The sequence below is a fragment of the Cebus imitator genome, unplaced genomic scaffold (genome assembly GCF_001604975.1).
Source record: "Cebus imitator isolate Cc_AM_T3 unplaced genomic scaffold, Cebus_imitator-1.0 Scaffold440, whole genome shotgun sequence".
Lineage (NCBI taxonomy): Eukaryota > Metazoa > Chordata > Mammalia > Primates > Cebidae > Cebus > Cebus imitator.
In genome coordinates this window covers 1,007,230-1,026,702 of record NW_016107755.1, presented here as the reverse complement: position 1 = coordinate 1,026,702, position 19,473 = coordinate 1,007,230, and the positions used below count along the sequence as shown (strand labels likewise).

General features: G+C 45.6%; 1 protein-coding gene across 3 annotated transcripts in view; it reads left to right on the top strand.

Annotated features, from left to right (window-relative positions):
- Positions 1-19,108, top strand: part of LOC108290621 (saoe class I histocompatibility antigen, A alpha chain) — a 41,916-nt gene extending 22,808 nt beyond the window's left edge. Inside the window, exons 1-8 of one of the 3 annotated variants that reach the window (XM_017510509.2) lie at positions 15,550-15,794; positions 15,923-16,192; positions 16,452-16,727; positions 17,319-17,594; positions 17,738-17,854; positions 18,301-18,333; positions 18,474-18,521; positions 18,684-19,108. In XM_017510509.2, coding sequence (XP_017365998.2) covers positions 15,731-15,794; positions 15,923-16,192; positions 16,452-16,727; positions 17,319-17,594; positions 17,738-17,854; positions 18,301-18,333; positions 18,474-18,521; positions 18,684-18,688 — 1,089 coding nt within the window. In that variant the 5' untranslated portion in view covers positions 15,550-15,730 and the 3' untranslated portion in view covers positions 18,689-19,108. The other 2 variants (XM_037732048.1, XM_037732049.1) reach the window with 2 other exon arrangements.
- The last annotated feature ends 365 nt before the right edge of the window (positions 19,109-19,473 follow it).

Below are 19,473 nucleotides of genomic sequence, written 5' to 3'. Positions count from 1 at the left end.
CTAATCGGTGGGACTATCCCCTGTATCCTATTTTATTTCATGTATTTGGTTCTTCTCTATTTTCTTTTTTTATTAATTTGGCTAGCAGTCTGTCTATTTTGTTGATCTTTTCAAAAAACCAGCTCCTGGATTTATTGAGTTTTTGAAGGGTTTTTTTTTTGTGTGTCTCTATCTCCTTCAATTCTGCTCTGATCTTAGTTATTTCTTGTCTTCTGCTAGGTTTTGAGTTTTTTTTATCTTGCTCCTCTAGCTCTTTCAATTTTGATGATGCGGTGTCAATTTTAGATCTTTTCTTGCTTCTCATGTGGGCATTTATTGCTACAAATTTTCCGCTAGACACTACTTTAAATGTGTCCCAGAGAATCTGGTACTTTGTGTCTTTGTTCCCGTTGATTTCAAAGAACATCTTTATTTCTGCCTTCATTTCATTGTTTATCCAGTGGACATTCAGGAGCCAGTTGTTTAGCTTCCATGAAGTTGTCCGGTTCTGAGTGAGTTTCTTAATCCTGAGTTCTAATTTGATTGCACTGTGGTCTGAGAGCCTGTTTCTTATGATTTCCATTCTTTTGTGCTTGCCAAGGAGTGATTTATTTCCAATCATGTGGTTTGTTCTAGAGTAGGTGTGATGTGGTGCTGAGTAGAATGTATATTCTGTGAATTTGGGGTGGAGATTTTTGTAGATGTCCATTAGGTCCACTTGGTCCAGATCTGAGTTCAAGTCCTGGATATCTTTGTTAATTTTCTATCTGGTTGATCTGTCTAATATTGAAAATGGGGTGTTAAAGTCTCCTGCTTTTATTCTGTGAGAGTCTAAGTCTCTTTGTAAGTCATTAAGAACTTGCCTTGTGTATCTGGGTGCTCCTGTATTGGGTGCGTATATATTTAGGATCGTTAGCTCTTCTTGCTGCATTGATCCTTTTACCATTGTGTAATGCCTTTCTTTGCCTCTTTTGATCTTTGTTGGTTTAAAGTCTATTTTTTCAGAGACTAGGATTGCAATTCCTGCTTTTTTTTTTTTGCTCTCCATTTGGTTGTTGAATCTTCCTCCATCCCTTTATTTCTAGCTTATGTGTGTCCTTGCATGTGAGATGGGTTTCCTGGACACAGCTCACCAATGGGTTTTGACTCTTTATCGAATTTGCGAGTCTGTGTCTTTTGATTGGGCATTTAGCCCGTTTACTTTTAAGGTTAATATTGTTATGTGTGAATTTGATCCTGCCATTTTGATGCTAGCAGGTTGTTTTGCCCATTAGTTGACGCAGTTTCTTCATTGTGTCGACTGTCTTTACCATTTGGTACATTTTTGGAGTGGCTGGCACTGGTTGTTTCTTTCAGTGTTTAATGCTTCTTTCAGGAGGTCTGTAAGGCAGGCCTGGTGGTGGCGAAATCTCTCAGCAATTGCTTGTCCATAAAGGATTTTATTTCTTCTTCTCTTATGAAGTTTAATTTGGCTGGATATGAAATTCTGCGTTGAAAGTTCTTCTCTTTAAGGATATGGAATATTAGATCCCACTCTCTTCTGGCTTGTATGGTTTCTGGTAAGAGATCCGCTGTGAGTCTGATGGGCTTCCCTTTGTGAGTAACCTGACCTTTCTCTCTGGCTTCCCTTAGCATTTTTTCCTTCATTTCAACCGTGGTGAATCTGACGATTATGTGCCTTGAGGTTGCTCTTCTTGAGGAATATCTTTGTGGTGTTCTCTGTATTTCCTGGACTTGAATACTGTCCTGCCTTGCTAGGTTGGGGAAGTTCTCCTGGATAATATCCTGAAGAGTGCTTTCCAGCTTGGATTCATGCTCTCCGTCACATTCAGGTACACCTATCAAACGTAGATTAGGTCTTTTCACATATTTCTATATTTTTTATATTTTAATGGAGGCTTTGTTTGTTTCTTTTCACTCTTTTTTCTCTAATCTTGCCTTCACATTTTTTTTCATTGAGTTGATCTTCAATCTCTGATATCCTTTCTTCTGCTTGGTCGATTCGGCTATTGAAACTTGTGTATGCTTTGCAAAGTTCCTTTATTCTGTTTTTCAGCTCCGTCAAGTCATTTATATGCTTCTCTAACCTGTTTATTCTCGTTAGTATTTTGTCAAAACTTTTTTCAAGATTCTTAGCTTCTTTGCCTTGGGTTAGAATATGTTCTTTTAGCTCAGAGAAGTTTGTTATTACCCACCTTCTGAAGCCTGCTTCTGTCAATTCATCAGACTCATTCTCGATCCAGCTTTTTTCCCTTGCTAGTAAGGAGTTGTAATTCCTTGGAGGAGGAGAGGTATTCCGGCTTTGGGTGTTTTCATTCTTTCTGTGTTGGTTTCTCCCCGTCTTTGTAGATTTATCTACCTGTGGTCTTTGTAGTTGGTGACTTTCAGATGGGGTCTCTGAGTGGGCACCCTTTTTGTTGATGCTAAAGTTATTTCTTTCTGTTTCTTAGTTTTCCTTCTAACAATCAGGCCCATCTGCTGTAGGACTGCTGGAGGTCCACTCCAGACCCTGCTTGCCTGGGGATCACCTGCAGTGGCTGCGGAACAGTAAGAGTTTCTGCCAGTTTCTTCTTCTGTTATCTTCATCCCAGAAGGATACCTGCCAGATATCAGAGTTCTCCTTTATGAGGTGTTGCTTTGGATATACGGGGTCAGGAAGCTGCTTGAGGAGACAGTCTGACCCTTATAGGAGCTCGAGTGCTGAGCTGTGAGCTCCATTGTTTTGTTCAGAGCTGCTGGGCAGGTAAGTTTAAGTATGCTGCAGCCGAACTCATAACTGCCTTTTTTCCCAAGTGCACTGTCCTGGGAAGGTGGTGCTTTATTTATAAGTTCCTGATGTGCTGCTGCCTTTTTTCAGAGATACCTGCCCAGCTCGGAGGTAGTCTAGTCACAGTCTGCCAGCAGAGGCATTGCTGAGCTGCCATGGGCTCTGCCCAGCTGCTGCGTGAACTTCCTTGCAGCTTTGTTTATAGAAGTATAGTTAGAACTGCCTCGGTAATAGGGGTCTGCCTTGGTAATGGGAGACTGCCTCAGTAATAGTGGATTGCCTCAGTATTGACAGACTGCCTCAGCAATGGTGGACTGCCTCAGTAATTGTGGACTGCCTCAGTAATAGCAGACTGCCTTGGCAGAGGTGGCCTGCCTTGGTAGCGGTGGACTGCCTTGGTAATGGCGAACACCCTTCCCCCCACAGAGCTGGCCTCTCCCAAGTCCAGCTGCACTTGTTGTGAAATTCTCAATCCAGAGCATTTTAGATTGCTGGTCTTTCTGGGGGTGGGACCCACCGAGCCAGATCACCTGGCTCCCTGTTTTATCCCACTTTTTTTCACTTGAATGGGTGACTCTGTTTCCCAGGCATTCCAGGCACCAGTTCAAATGGCCGCCCAGATTTGCGTGAATTTTTGTGCAGAGACCTGCTGCACTGGCTGAAACAGCCATGCTGGAAACTTGTGGCTCTTTTCAGCCCAGGAATCTCCTGGTCTTTGGGCAGTAATAACTCATTTGGAAATATGGTGATCACTCACCCTCTGCCTTGTTCTTGCTGGGAACTGCACTCTAGAGCTGTTCTTATTCAGCCATCTTGGATCCACCTATAGTATAGTCAGAAGACTATACTAGACATACTGGATATCCTATAGGATATTAAATCCGCTCATTTCATTGACAACTTCATGTTGACTGGGGTGGATGAGCAGCAGTCAGAAACTGCACTGGAGTCCTTGGCAAAATACATGCCTCTAGAAGGTGAAGATAAACCTTACAGAGCTTCAGGAATGGCTACCAAAGTGAAGTTTTATGGAAGAAAGTTGTGTCCCCTCCAGGGTAAAATACAAACTGTTTTATCCTTACCAGAAGGAAGGAAGCACACTGCCTGATAAGCCTCTTTGAGTTGTGACACCACATTCCATATCTAGGTATGTTACTTTGGCCCATACTCTAATGACATAGGAGGAGGCCAGCTTCAAGTGGGGCCTGCACAGGAAAGGACCCTGCAGCAGATCCAGGCCATGGTGCAAGCAGCCACCTTCCTTCAGACTTCCTGGTGCTGGTGGTGCCGGTGGTGGGGAAAAATGCAGGAAGGAGCTGAACCAAGCACCAGTGGGAGAGTCACAGTGGAGGGCCTGGGATTCTGCAGAAAGATCATGTCATCCACAGCAGAGACATAGCCCCCTGTAAGAAGCAATGTTTAATGTTGCTGGTCCTGATTTTGTAGATTACTTGACCACAGAACACCAAGCAACTATGTGGTTCTAAGTGCCGGTGTGACCCACAAAATCACAGACTGCACAGGCCCAACAGCATCCATCATGAGGTGAAAATGGCCCACCTGGGTTGAGCTTGAATCCCATGTTGACACCTTCAGAAAACACCCAAGTCTGAGGTGGCACTGAACAACCAGACAACGGAAGTTAGCCGGCCCTCACTGTGGGTCAGCCAAGGCCTGGTAGGATGGACTCATGAATGGAGCAAGCACAGTGTCAGGCATGGGGCTACACATGGGACCAGAAGCACTGACTTCCCCATACCAAGGAAGATCCAGGTGCTGCCATCTCTGAATGTCCAACTCATCAGCATTTGAGGCCCATGATATACTCTGGTGGGCACTATTTCTCTAGGTGACTTACTAGCCACTAAGTAACAAAGTTACTACATTTAGACACTTCCATCCTGGAAGGGCCACAGGTTCATCTTCACAGCGTTAGGCACCTATTCCATGGGGGGTTTCCTGCCTTGCTCTCAGACACTCTGTCAGCACCACTCTCTGGATACTGTTATATTCCTGATCTGCAGGCTAGGCGGTGCTCTCAGCCCATTATCTGCCTGAAGGACTCCCTTGGCAGGAAAGTTTCAGCGTTTCCGTGGCTGTGGGTTCCACTAATCCTATCACCATCTCCACCACCCAGGTGCTACCAGCCACAAGGAATGCTGGACAGGTCTTCTACAGCCACAACTCAGTGCCAGCCTGGAGGAAGCACTCTGAGGGGTGGGTGCCATCTTTTAGGACTTGGTGCATTGTTTGAATCAGGGACATCTGTACAGTGCTGTGTTCTCAACAGGAAGCACATGTGGTTCCAGAAATCAAAAAGTGGAAGCAGGTATGGCTCCATGTCCAATCCCTTAGATCCACCCACGGGGGTATTTTGCATGTTTTATCTCCCAACACTGGGCTGTGCAGAGTAGGAGGTCCTGGTTTCCACAGGAGGGTACCCTTCAAAGGAGACAAAAGACAGCCCACTGAACTACACATTATGGTTGTCACCAGAGAAGGTTAGACAGTGTGTGCCCAGAGACCAGCTGGTGACAAGAGGAGTCTCCTCCTCCCCAGGCCCAGGTAACAGACCCTCATCTCCAGGAGGAGGCATGGCTCCTTTCACACAGTGAGGGCAGAAGTGTGTGTAGAAACCAGAGATCACCTGGGGGAATTCTGGCTTCCTTGCCCCATTGTAAGTGTGAGCAGAGTCATCCAGCAATTCAGCCTGAGACAACTTGATTTCCAAGGACCCACACCTGTCAGGGCAGAAGGTTTGATTCACACTCCTGAGTAATCTCCCAAGGCCCTGCTCCTGTGCCCTGACATCCTCTGTAGCATTGCTGCTGAGGCTCTGATTCCCGTGGGCTACTCCCAACCAGTGATGGGTCACACCAGTGACACTAAGGTAGGACATTCCTGATGTGGGCCAAGATGGCCAGGGGCAGACCTGTGCTACTTCTAGTTAAATAATTACAAGCTTGCTTTGCTTGTTACACCTGAGATTTGTGCCATGTATCAAATATTGAATTAAGAAAATTCCTAACTATGGTGCAGTACAATAAAAATTGTTTAAGGTCTGTAAAAAGAGAAATAGAGTGGTAACAGTGAGGAAGGAGACCCAGGCATCTAGGATCACCTCCCGCTTGACCTCCACACTGCGGTTCAATAGAAGAAAAGGCTGGCAGACAGACACCTCCTGAATCACCTTCCTGTAAAGAGCAGGCATGGTGTTGGGGGAATCTTTCCGGAAGACACCGTTTTTACTTAAACAAGATCAAACCCCTACCCCAGTCCTCCACTGGAGACCAGAAACCTTTCACATGTAATTCCTAAAACTGTAAACCCAAGACCCTTTCCAATTTTAGTATATGTGCTGCCGAAGTGAGCAACCAAGACCCTTTCGTATGTGACTTCTAGCACTGTCAACCTAAGATCCTTTCACGTGTAATATCTAGAGCGTAAGCCTATATAAAGGCAGAGCTTCTCTTTGTTGCGGGAGCTAAGTCATTTAGACAAATCATCGCCCGGCTCCCAGCCGTAATATTAATAATAAACTTCTTCCTTCCCCGTTCGGTGTTCGAGAGGTCTGTTTCTCGTGGCTTCTCCTTCTACAACAGGAGGCCTATAGTAAAGACCACTTGAGAGCACTCTAAAGTCACAGAACACAGCGGTGTGGTTGCAAGGCAGCAAAGACTGCTTTGGTCCCGGGATCTCTTCCCAACGTAGGGTCTGTATGGGGGTCTCTTAAAGAGGGCTTGTGCAAGAACACTGGGAAAGAATGCAACCTCTGCTCACAAGACTCGTGAGGGTCTTTGCAGATGGAAGCTTGAGAGGCCAGAAAGCCTTGCAGGGCAGAGAGAACCGGAACACCATAGGCTCTGCCTATGTTCTCAGAATACGGAGTAATTCTGATTGCTCTGTGTCCGCACTGCTCAGGAGATAAAAGCCCCTTAATACACTCAGTGTGGTCAGACCTTATGGAGCCTTATCTGCTGTGCCTCTTCACAGATCCACCTTGTTAAACAATGGGTGGTAAAACTCAGTGTCCTAAATTAGCATTTCTTAGAAGAACCACATTTGCTATTGAATGCTGCAGATCCAAGCTCTCCTCTCCCCCAACAATCTTTTCACCTCCCCTCCCCACATCCCGCAAGATTAACAAGATAATGCACCTAATAAAAGCCTGTGGAGCCCAGAGCTCAGCGCCAATGTGGTCTCCCCTGCCCTAGAGTGCATTGGCCCCCTGGACCCATCTTGTAGAATTCTACTCTTGTCTTTGTCTTAATTCTTTTCTCACTCCCTTGTCACCACCAGGGTTCAGGGCACCCACATGCAGGGTTGGGGCTGGCTCCCAACACCTGGGAGACAGGGGACTCCTCTGATAGCCAATTCTGCCTCCAGGACTCCTCCATGGCCTTGCTCAACTCTCCTTAGATTGTGGTCTTGCACCCTCCAGTAAACTTTCTCTCCCGTCCATCACTGAGGTTGACACTTGCATCTTCATCTGTTGCCTTTCCCAGAGTAACCGATCTTTCTCATCATACTGTCTGAAAGGTGTGTCCCCTAATAAAATGTTGTAACTTTAATCCAATGATGGCACTTGCTTTTTGGGGTGTTTGGACTACAAAATCATTTTCATCTGTGCACCAGTGACCTCTTACTTATTCCAATTTGTAAAATCCTCTTGTTTATTCAACTTCTTCTACCTGCAGTGGTTCCGTTTTGCTGGTATTTGTATTATGCTTTTGAGTTAGTTGATGTTTGTTGATTTAAGTCACAAAATTTGGGGATAGTTTGTTACACAGCAAAGGATAACTGATGAAGCCCTCTTACATTTTCATTATTCTCTAGAGGTTATCCACATCTGTTTTACTTCCCCCCATTTGCATAATATTAGCAATGTATGCGGCTTCTAGTTCCTCAAAGCATATTTTTTCTTTTTCTTTTTCTTTATTTTAGTTTCTTCTCTCCTTTGTTTCTTTTTCTTTCCTCCGTCTCTCCCCCCCATTCTTTTCTATTTTCATTCAAACTCTCGCTCTCCCTTTTTATCACTCCCTTTCCTTCTCTTTCCTCCTTTTCTCTTTCCTTCTTTTCCTCTTTCACTCCTTCCTCCCTTCCCCCTTCTTTCCCTCCCAAACAAAAGATAACTCCTATACATAATGTGCATTACGGGAAATAAATGCAGTAGGAATTTGCTATACAGGAAGTGTAAAAGCCAGCAAAACTAACTAATAGTTGGTTTAGGTATATACATACACACACACACACACACACACACACACACACACACACATATTATATATATATATATAACATGTAATATATGTTATTATATGTATATAATAATATTTAATATATTACGTTATTTTTGTTATTTTTTATATATTTAAAATAACATGTTATTTTATATATATAAAACATGTAATATATTATATATTATTATATATATGTTTACATATATATATATTACATGTTATTTTTGTTATATATATGTATACATATTGCACAAATCTTTAAAGAAACACACAGGAATAATAAACACAAGATTCAGGATGGAGTCTCCTTCTGGGGGATGGGAATGGGCAGCAGCCCAGGGTAGCTTTACAGGTTTTGTGTTTTATGCCAGTTCTGGGCACCCTGATAGTTAATTGATTATAATTCCTTAAACAGAGTTTTTCAAAATAACATATATCTGGTTTTTGTAGAAAGGAAAGAGAAAAGAATACCAAAGTTCACTGCAAGAATCCTTAACAAGAACTACTTATATTGGAAGAAAACCACAGAGAATTGTAAGGAGTCATGTGACAGAGAGGACATCGATGCCATGAAAATGGCCTTGGATAGAAATAGGTCATTTGATCCTTGGGTCACTGGCATCTCTCTAGATTTTCAAGTATACAGTGTTCAATCTGATGTGCAAGGTAATTCCATCTTGCAAAGGATATGATGTTACATTTTACCACACATATGACTGAATTAAACTTTTACAGAATTGGAAATGCACAACATTGATCAAAATGAATGAAACCACAAAATAGTAGAAAGGAATAATCAGTGATGGAAGAGTAAATATGGATGGAAAACAAGAGGATTGCAAAAAATTAAAAAAAAAAAAAACACTTCAGAAGCATATAATAGCAGTGCTACTTAGAATCATAGCGGTGTCCGAATCACTTCTATCACATCTCATTCAATACCAGAACATAAAAAGTTTATTATAGAATGCCCACTGAAAAGCCAGTTTTTGAAAAAACTTGTTTCTCAATTTGAACTATTTCTGTCAACTCCACCAAACCAAAGTTATTGACATCATGCTAAGCTAGATGTGTTGACTGAAGTATGAGATTCACATTTTTGTAAATGAAAAGCAATCTGATTAGGCAATTTGGCAATGTTTTTCTAAGTGAAACCAAGTTTACTAGAGAAGCAAAGAAACAAAACAAGGGCTCCTCCACAGACAGAGCAGACAGATCAGCATTTGTTCTTGTTGCTTTGTTTGTTTTGCTTTTTAGTGTAGGCAAATGTTTTATGAAGATGATATTTGAACAAGAAAATTGGCACTTGGGGCATACCTCCACTAAATTTGAGACATCTTAGACAAAACAAAGACTTATTTTCAAGGCATTATTTTTATGGCACTGAAGTCTTGGAACTATTTGATCCAGTTACTCTATGTTCTCAACTGTGTTAACTCATTGTAGAAAACATTGTTGTTATTAAAGGTATTTGCAAGAAAAACTCAAAGATGTTAAATCTCCTTTCTCTGTCTCAAACTGTTTTCCCCTGAGCACCCAAGGCTCTTTGATATCTCAAACTTTTAATCATTAATTTAAAAAGAAAAGCTTATCACAGAATTAGAAAAAACTATTTTAAAATTCATATGGATCCAAAAAAGAGCTTGTGTAGCCAGGAGAATCCTAAATAAAAAGAACCAAGCTGGAGGCATCAGGCTATCTGACTTGAAATTATACTACAAGGCTACAGTAACCAAAACAGCATGGTAATGGTACAAAAACAGGCACATAGACTAATGGAACAGAATAGAGAACTCAGAAATAAGACCACACATCTACAACCACTGGATGGTCAACAAACCTGACAAAAACAAGCAGTGGGAAAAGGATTCCTTATTTAATAATTGGTGCTGGGAGAACTGGCTAGCCATATTGAGAAAATTGAAACTGGACCCCTTCCTTATACCTTACACAAAATTTAACTCAAGATGGATTAAAGACTTAAATGTAAAATTCAAGACTATAAAAACCCTGAAAGAAAATCTAGGCAATACCATTCAGAACATAGACATTGGCAAAGATGTTATGATGAAATTGCCAAAAGCAACTGCCACAAAAGCAAAAATTAACAAATGGGATCTTATTAAACGAACACGCTTCTGCACAGCAAGAGAAACTATCATCAGAGTGACAGACATCCTACAAAATGGGAGAAAAAATTTTCAATATATCTTTCAAAATATCCATCTGACAAAGATCTAATATGCAGAATCTACAAACAAATTAGTCAAATTTACACGAAAAAAAACCACTTTCTTAAAAAGTGGACAAAGGACATGAACAGACACTTCTCAAAAGAACACATACATGCAGTCAACAAACATATTTTTAAAAACTGAACATCACTGATCATTAGAGAAATGCAAATCAAAACCACAATGAGATACCATCTCATGCCAGTCAGAATGGCAATTTTTAAAAAGTCAAGAAACAACAGATGCTGGGGAAGTTGAGGAAAAATAGGAATGCTTTTACACTGTTGGTGGAAATGTAAATTGGTTCAACCATTGCGGAAGACACTGTGGCAATTCCTCAAAGATTTAGAACTAGAAATACCATTTCACCAAGCAATCCCATTACAGGGTATATACCCAAAGGAATAGGAATCATTTTATTATAAAGATACCTGCATGCATATGTTCATTGCAGCACTATTCACAATAGCAAAGACATGAAATCAACCCAAATGCCCATCAACGATGGACTGGATAAATAAAATACGGTACACCTATACCAAGGAATATTCTGCAGCCCTGAAAAGGAATGAGATCAAGTCCTTTGCAGGGATATGGATGAAGCTGGAAGCCATTATCCTCAGCAAACTAACACGGGAACAGAAAACCATACACCGCATGTTCTCACGTGTAATTGAGAGTTAAGCAATGAGAACACATGGACACAGGGAGAGGAACAACACACACTGGGGCCTGTTGTGGGTGGGAGGTGGGGGGCAGCATTAGGAAAAATACCTAATGCATGCCAGGCTTCATACCTAGGTGATGGGGTTGATAGGTGCAACAAACCACCATGGCACACGTTTACCTATGTAACAAACCTGCACATCCTGCACATGTACCCTAGAACTTAAAATAAAATAAAATTAAAATTCAAGGGTAAAGCAGTATTTAAAATTAAATTAAAAGACAAGCTTAAACCATATGAAAGAACAATAATTAGATAAAAGAAGGCTTTGATTTACAAAATTCTGAAATAATACCTTTAATTTTGCTTTAACATATATGCAAATCCTTTAATACTGCTCCCTTCCAGACATGCAGCTTACTTTCCTCTCTTGAGTGTGGCTTGAACTTAACGATGCACTTCCGATATGGCCTGGCTCTGTGTTCCCACCTGAATCTCATCTTGAATTTTCATGTGAATTGCAATCTCCCAATACTGAGGGAGGGACCACATCGAAGGTGATTGGATGACGGCGACGGTTCCCACACGCTGTTCTCTTTCTTTCCTTCTTTCTTTCTCTTTCCCTTCCTTCCTTCCTTCCTCCCTCTCTCCCTCTCTCTCTCTTTCTTTCTTTCTTTCTTTCTTTTAATGGAAACTCACTCTGATGCCCAGGCTGGGATGTAATGGCACAATCTCAGCTCACCACAAACTCTGCCTCCTGGGTTCAAACAATTCTCCTGTCTCAGCCTCCTGAGTACCTGGAATAACAGGCACAAGGCACCATGCCAGGCTAATCTTTGTATTTTTAATAGAGACAGGGTTTTATCATGTTGGCCAGGCTGGTCTCGAACTCCTGATCCTGTGATCCACCTGCCTCGGCCTCCCAAAGTGCTGGGATTACAGGCGTGAGCCACCACGCCTGCCCTCACCACGCTGTTCTAATGACAGTGAGTGAATTCTCATGAGATCTGATGGTTTTATAAGGGGCTTTTCATCCTATGCTCTGCATTTTTCTCTCCTACCACCACGTGAAGAATGTGTTTGCTTCCACTTCTGAAATGATTGTAAGTTTCTTGTAGCAGCCTTCTCAGCCATGCAGAACTCTGAGTCAATTAAACCTCTTTCCTTTATAAATAACCCAGTCTCGAGTATTTCTTTATAGCAGTGTGAGAACCAGCTAGTACAACCTCTAACAGATAGAGTAATGCTGACATAACAGTTCGTGACTCTGGGTGTAGAACGTAAAACTTACTGCGGCTTCTACTTTCTCTCTGTCTCTGGGATCGTGAGCTCTGGGGGAAGCCAGCTGCTGTCCCATAAGCAGCCCTGCAGGAAGGTCCATGTGGCTAAGAACTGAGGACTTCTGAGACCAGACAACAAGAAACTAGGCCTTTTCCAACAGCCATGTGACTGAGCCATGTTTCCTGTGAATCCTCAGCCCCAGTGAAACGCTCAGATGATGCAGCCCTTGGCTGACAACTGGACTACAACCTTGTGAGAGGAACTGAGCCAGAAGCACTCAGGAAAACCTCTTCTGGGTTCCTGAACTTTGGAAACTGTGGGAGATGATGAATATTTGTTGTTCTGAGCTGCTAAGTTTTACATAATTTGTTATGCAATAGCAAATAACTAATTTTGACAAGAGAGGATATATTATTACACATTAATTTCCATTTGCTCTAAATTTATCATCATCGTTATTATTATTTTTGAGACAGGGTCACTCTCTGTCACCCAGGCTGGAGTGCAGTGGCATGATCACCATGCACTGCAGTGTCGACCTCCTGGGCTCAAGGGATCCTGTGACCTCAGCCTCCTGAGTATCTGGGACTACAAACACGAGCCACCATGCCTGGCTAATTTTCTAAAATTTTTTTTGTAGAGATGGGGGTTTGACCGTGTGTCCTAGGCTGATCTTGAACTTCTGGAGTCAACAAATCTGCCTTCCTCTGCTTTCCACAGTGCTAGGATTGCAGGCGTGAGCCACCACACCAGACCTAAACTAGCTATAAGATATTAAACATGTAACTTAGTTGTAAAAGGTAAGGAGAATTTCCATGGCTGAAGAGGATGTATTTTATTCCCGTTCACAATGATCAATTTACTTGAACTTCAATTTCCAACTGTGTCTCAATTAAACACAAAAGGAAGATAAAATCCTTGCTAGGCTGATTCTATGATGGCCCCCAACAACGACCTCCTGGTCATGCACCTTCCCCCAGTTATTCACCCAACTCTAATGTAGGTGCTGCTGTGAAGGGATTCAGCAGATATAATTAAGGGCCTCAATTAGTTGATTTTAGGCTGGGTTTATCCTGCTTGGACTGCCCTAAACAGGTGAGCCTAGGAAAGGACTGGGTCTTTCGTGAGCATAGAGATTCACAGTGTGAGAGGGATTCAGCATGAGTGGTTTCCTCCACTGTGGGCTTTGAAAATGAATGGGCTGTTCAGGCAAGAACGCTGGTGGGCACCAGGAATTGAACACAGCCCTCCCTGTTCTCTACCTTGACAGCCAGCAAGGAACAGCGACCCCAGTCTTACAACTGCCAGAAACTGCATTCTGCCACCTCTGTATAAGCCTGAAGGAGGAATCAAAATGAAAACACAGCTTTGGGAAGCCCAGAACAGAGATTCCATCCACATCTTGCCCAGACTTCTGACTAAGGAACTATAAACAAATAAATGAGTGGTGTTAGGCCAGGCATGGTAGTGCACACCTGTAATCTTAACATTTGAGGAGCTGACACAGGAGGATCACCTGCAGCCAGGAGTTTGAGACCAGCCAGGAAAATGTAGTGAGACACTCGTCTCTACAATTTTTTTTTAATTAGCTGGGCATGGTGGCACTTGCCTGCAGTCCTAGCTGCTCTGAAGACTGAGGCAGTAGGGTCCCTTGAGCCCAGGAGTTTGAGGCTGCAGTGAGCCATGATCATGTGACTGCACTTCACCCTGGATGACAGAGGGAGACTCTGTCTCTAAAAATAAATAAATCAACAATAAAGTTGTTTTTTAAAGCCAATGCTTGTAATAATTTGTTATACAGTCTTATAAAATTCATACACAGGCTCAACAGACTCATAGAATGAATTGATGAATTGATATACACACTAGTTACATAAAATAAAATCTTGCTTAACGTTTTCAGTGTCTTACATTTTGTAATTTTCTGTGGTCCATTTTAATACACTCATATTTTAATCATTCAGTCAACAAAAATTAATTTAGTCCTACACTAAACCAAGTATGCCCTCACTTGCACAAGTGCTTGACGTTCTAGAAGCTTCACAAGACTGAGGTGGAGCCACTGGAGTTTTTTATCGTGAGAAATGAGACACTCTGACTCACAGTAGCAGGACCACTGTGGAGAGAACAGTCATGTAGCAGGTAATGGGACAGTGCTAGAGCCACTATTCAGGACTGACAGGGTGGTGGGGACTAAGGGAGAGGAGGGCCTGAGGGATGAGAGGGATGGAGGGAAGGGCTGGAGAAGCAGGAGGTGAGGAAAAGCAGCAGAGGGAAGGAGTTCAAAAGAAGCAGAATTCTTAGTTTTAAACACATTGTTTTATAGATTTTTAATACATCCATCTACAGAGGCTAGCAGGGTGTTCCTTGCAGCTGAGCTTTAATACCTTATGTAGGTCTGCCTAAAGACTAATTGTTTCTTATGTCAATCAGGTTTAAAAAATACTAAGTGCTCCTATAAAATAAACACACCATTTAGATGTGGACACTTCCTAAAAACAGGCAGTGCATGAGCACTGGTGGGGGGCCTTGTGACTGCATTGAACACTTGCGACTGTGAGGTGAATGAAGTCTGTACTGGCTCCTGGTTGCAACATACAGTAACACAGTGTGTACTTTGTACTGAGGAGATGTCCTGGACTCACACAGAAACTCAGGGCTGTGGAATTAAGGTATATTTAAAATACATCAAGTGGGAGTCACAGATACATTGTCTGGGAAGGTGAAACAGGAGCTTTGTGATCCTGTTGCGATGCTTTTATTTATTTATTTACTTGTTTGTCTATTTTTTCTTGCCTTGTCTCAGATGAGAGCTTTTAGACACATTTATATATCAATGGGCCAAAGTCACATTTTTAACCGATTAGGTTCCTGATCATTCAGGGGTTACCAAGATTCTGCTACCCACTGTAATTAACAAACAAAAAGTAAACTTGTCTCTATGCTATCTCATGCTCTCAGGCAAAATTTTTCCAGATTTGAAGAAACAAACAAACAAACAAACAAACCCTGTCTCTACACCTCCATTCCCAGGGCGAGCTCACTCTCTGGCAGCAAGTTTCCTGGGGTGAGTTTTCTTCTAGAAGAGTCCAGGGGGACAGGTAAGGAGCAGGAGGGAGGAAGTCCAGTTCAGGGACGGGGATTCCGGGATGAAACGTGGAGGGAGGACGGGGCCCATGCTGAGGGTTTCTCTCTATGGTTTCTCAGCAGTTCCTGGGCCCAGACTCAGGGAGACATTGAGACAGAGCGCTTGGCACAGGAGGAGCGGGGTCAGGGCGAAGTCCCAGGGCTCAGGCGTGGCTCTCAGGGTCTCAGGCCCGGAAGGCAGTGTCCGCACTGGGGAGGCGCAGTATTGGGGATTCCCCATCTCTGCAGCGTTTCTCTTCCTCTCCCAACCTGTGTCGGGTCCTTCATCCTGGATACTCATGACGCGAACCCAGTTCCCACTCCCATTGGGTGCCGGGTTTCTAGAGAAGCCAATCAGCGTCGCCGCGCTCCCCGTTCTAAAGTCCCCAGTCACCCACCCGGACTCAGAGTCTCCCCAGACACTGAAGATGGGGTCATGTTGCCCCGAACCCTCCTCCTGCTGCTCTCGGGGGCCCTGGCCCTGACAGAGACCTGGGCGGGTGAGTGCGGGGTCGGGAGGGAAACGGCCTCTGCGGGGAGAAGCGAGGGGCCGCCCGGCGGGGACGCAGGACCCGGGAAGGGGTGCTGGGTGGAGGGTCCGGCGGGTCTCACCCCTCCTCGCCCCCAGGCTCCCACTCCATGAGGTGTTTCTACACCTCCGTGTCCCGGCCCGGCCGCGGGGAGCCCCGCTTCATCTCCGTGGGCTACGTGGACGACACGCAGTTCGTGCGGTTCGACAGCGACGCTGCGATTCCGAGAGCTGAGCCGCGGGCGCTATGGATGGAGCAGGAGGGGCCGGAGTATTGGGACCGGAACACACGGAACCTCAAGGACACCGCACAGACTGACCGAGTGAGCCTGCGGACCGCGCTCAGCTACTACAACCAGAGCGAGGACGGTGAGTGACCCCTGCCGGGGCGCAGGTCACCACCCCTCCACATTCCCCACGGACGGACCGGGTCGCCCCGAGTCTCCGGGCCCAATAGCCACCCCGAGGCTGCCGGACCCGCCCAGACCCTCGACCCGGGAGAAACTCGGGCGCCTTTACCCGGTTTCATTTTCAGTTTAGGCCAAAAATCCCCGCGGGTTGGTGGGGCGGGGACGGGGACTTTTGCCCAAACTGAAAATGGGCGGGGCTGACGCGGGGGCGGGGCCAGGGTCTCACACCATCCAGAGGATGTGTGGCTGCGACCTGGGGCCTGACGGGCGCCTCCTCCGCGGGTATGAACAGTACGCCTACGACGGCAAGGACTACATCGCCCTGAACGAGGACCTGCGCTCCTGGACCGCCGCGGACACGGCGGCTCAGATCACCCAGCGCAAGTGGGAGGCGGCCAGTTGGGCTGAGGAGATGAGAGCCTACCTGGAGGGCAGATGCATCGAGTGGCTCCACAGATACCTGGAGAACGGGAAGGAGACGCTGCAGCGCGCGGGTACGAGGGCCGGGGTCACCTCCCTGACCGCCTGTAGACCTCCCAGGCTGGCCTTGTAGAAGGAGGGGAGGAAAACGGGACCAACACTAGAATATCTCCCTCCCTCCGGTCCTGAGGGAGAGGAATCCTGGGTTTCCAGATCCTGTACCAGACAGTGAGTCTGAGAGCCTGCCCTGTTCTCTGATACAATTAAGGGTTGCAGTCTCTGAGGGAAAGGAGGGGAAGTCAATCCCTGAAATACTGATCAGGGTTTCCTGTGACCCCACAGCAGCGTTGGGCACCAGGATTTTTCCTCTCCTGCCTTGTCCTCTGCCTCACACTCAATGTGTGCGGGGTTCTGACTCCAGCTCCTCTGAGTCCCTTGGCCTCCACTCAGATCAGGACCAGAAGTCCCTGTTCCCCACTCAGAGACTAGAACTTTCCAAGGAACAGGACATTATCCCAGGTGCCTGTGTCCAGGCTGGTGTCTGGGTTCTGCACTCCCTTCCCCACCCCAGGTGTCCTGTCCATTCTCAGGATGGTCACATGGGTGCTGCAGCAGTGTCCCATGAGAGATGCAAGATGTCTGAATTTTCTGACTCTTCCCTTCAGAGTCCCCCAAGACACACGTGACCCACCACCCCATCTCTGACCATGAGGCCACCCTGAGGTGCTGGGCCCTGGGCTTCTACCCTGCGGAGATCACACTGACCTGGCAGCGGGATGGGGAGGACCAGACCCAGGACATGGAGCTCGTAGAAACCAGGCCCGCAGGGGATGGAAACTTCCAGAAGTGGGCGGCTGTGTTGGTGCCTTCTGGAGAGGAGCAGAGATACACATGCCATGTGCAGCACGAGGGGCTGCCCCAGCCCCTCACCCTGAGATGGGGTAAGGAGGGGGATGGGTAAGGAGGGGAAGGGGGGGTCATGTCTCTTAGGGAAAGCAGGAGCCTCTCTGGAGACCTTTAGTTGGGTTGGGGATGGGGGCTGGGACCTGGGATCAGGGCCCCTCACCTTCCCCTCCTTTCCCAGAGCCGCCCTCCCAGCCCACCATCCCCATCGTGGGCATCGTTGCTGGCCTGGTTGTCCTTGGAGCTGTAGTCACTGGAGCTGTGGTCACTGCTGTGATGTGGAGGAAGAAGAGCTCAGGTGAGGAAAGGGTGAGGAGTGGGGTCTGAGATTTCTTGTCCCACTGAGGGTTTCAAGCCCCAGGTAGAAGTGTGCCCTGCCTGGTTACTGGGAAGCATCATCCACACTCATGAGCCTACCCAGCCTGGGCCCTGTGTGCCAGCACTTACTCTTGTGTAAAGCACCTGTGACAATGAAGGACAGATGTATCACCTTCATGATTGTGGTGATGTCAACCTGATCTCAGCAGTCACAGGTCACAAGGGAACGTCCCTGCTGAGGACAGTCCTTAGGAGGGTAGTTGCTCCAGGACCCACACCTGCTTTCTTTGTTTTTCCTGATCCTTCCCTGAGTCTGCAGGCACACATTTCTGGAAACTTCTCTGGGGTCCAAGACTAGGAGGTTTCTCTAGGACCTCATGGCCTTGCCACCTTTCTGAGCCTTCACAGAATATTTTCTTCCCACAGATAAAAAAGGAGGCAGCTACTCTCAGGCTGCAAGTAAGTATGAAGGAGGCTGATCCCTGAGATCGTTGGTATTGTGGTCGGGAGCTCATGGGGGAGCTCACCCAGCCAGCAATTCCTCCTCTAGCGGCATTTCCTGTAGGCTCTGACCAGGTTCTGTTTTTGTTCTACCCCAGGCAGCGACAGTTCCCAGGGCTCTGATGTGTCTCTCACGGCTTGTAAAGGTGAGATCCTGGGAGGGGAGGGAGCTGATGTGTGTGGGTTTTTGGGGGGAACAGTGGGAACAGTTGTGTTATGGGGTTTCTTTGACTTGGATGTATTGAGCTGGTGATGAGTTGTTTAAAGTGTGACTGATATAAACTTGTTAATGAATTTTTTTTTTATAGTGTGAGACAGCTGCCTTGTGTGGGACTGAGAGTCATGATTTATCCACACCTTCTGTTTGTGACTTCAAGAACCCTGACCTCTCTTACTACAAAAGCATCTGAATGTGTCTGTGTCCCTATAGGCATAGTGTGAGGAGGTGGGGAGACCAGCCCAGCCCCGAGTCCACCATGACCCCCTTCCCCACACACACCTGCATTCCTTCCCCGGTCACCTTTCCTGTTCCAGAGACCTGGGGCTGGGATATCTCCATCTCTGTCTCAACTTCATGGTGCACTGAGCTGTAACTTCTTACTTTCCTATTAAAATTAGAATGTGAATGTAATTTACTTCTTGAAATTATTTCCATGAGACACTGATGGGTTAATTAAAGGAAAAGATTCCTGAAATTTGAGAGACAAAATAAATGGAAGACCTGAGAACCTTCTACAGTCCACGTGTTTCTTGTGCTGATTTGTTGCAGGGGTGGAGAGTAGATGGGGCTGTGCCCAGTGGGTGTGCAGGCCACTGTGGGCTTTATGAGGTCACGGCTCGGCTGGGTCATCTTTGCTGCTCCATTGTCTTTGGCCCTTCAGTAGAAGCTAGTCCCACCACAGCCAGTGATCACAGGGACTTCAGCGTCACCTAGGGTGGTCTCTACATATAGAAGTCCTTGTGGTATCAGGAGAGAAATTTTCAGAGCCCTGTCCCTCTCGCCCTCCTTCCAGGTCTCTTTCCTGGATTGTATTTTCCATCTTTTCCCCAGCCTTCTTAAATGAAGCAGATTCTGATACTTGCAGAGAGGAGGGCTCC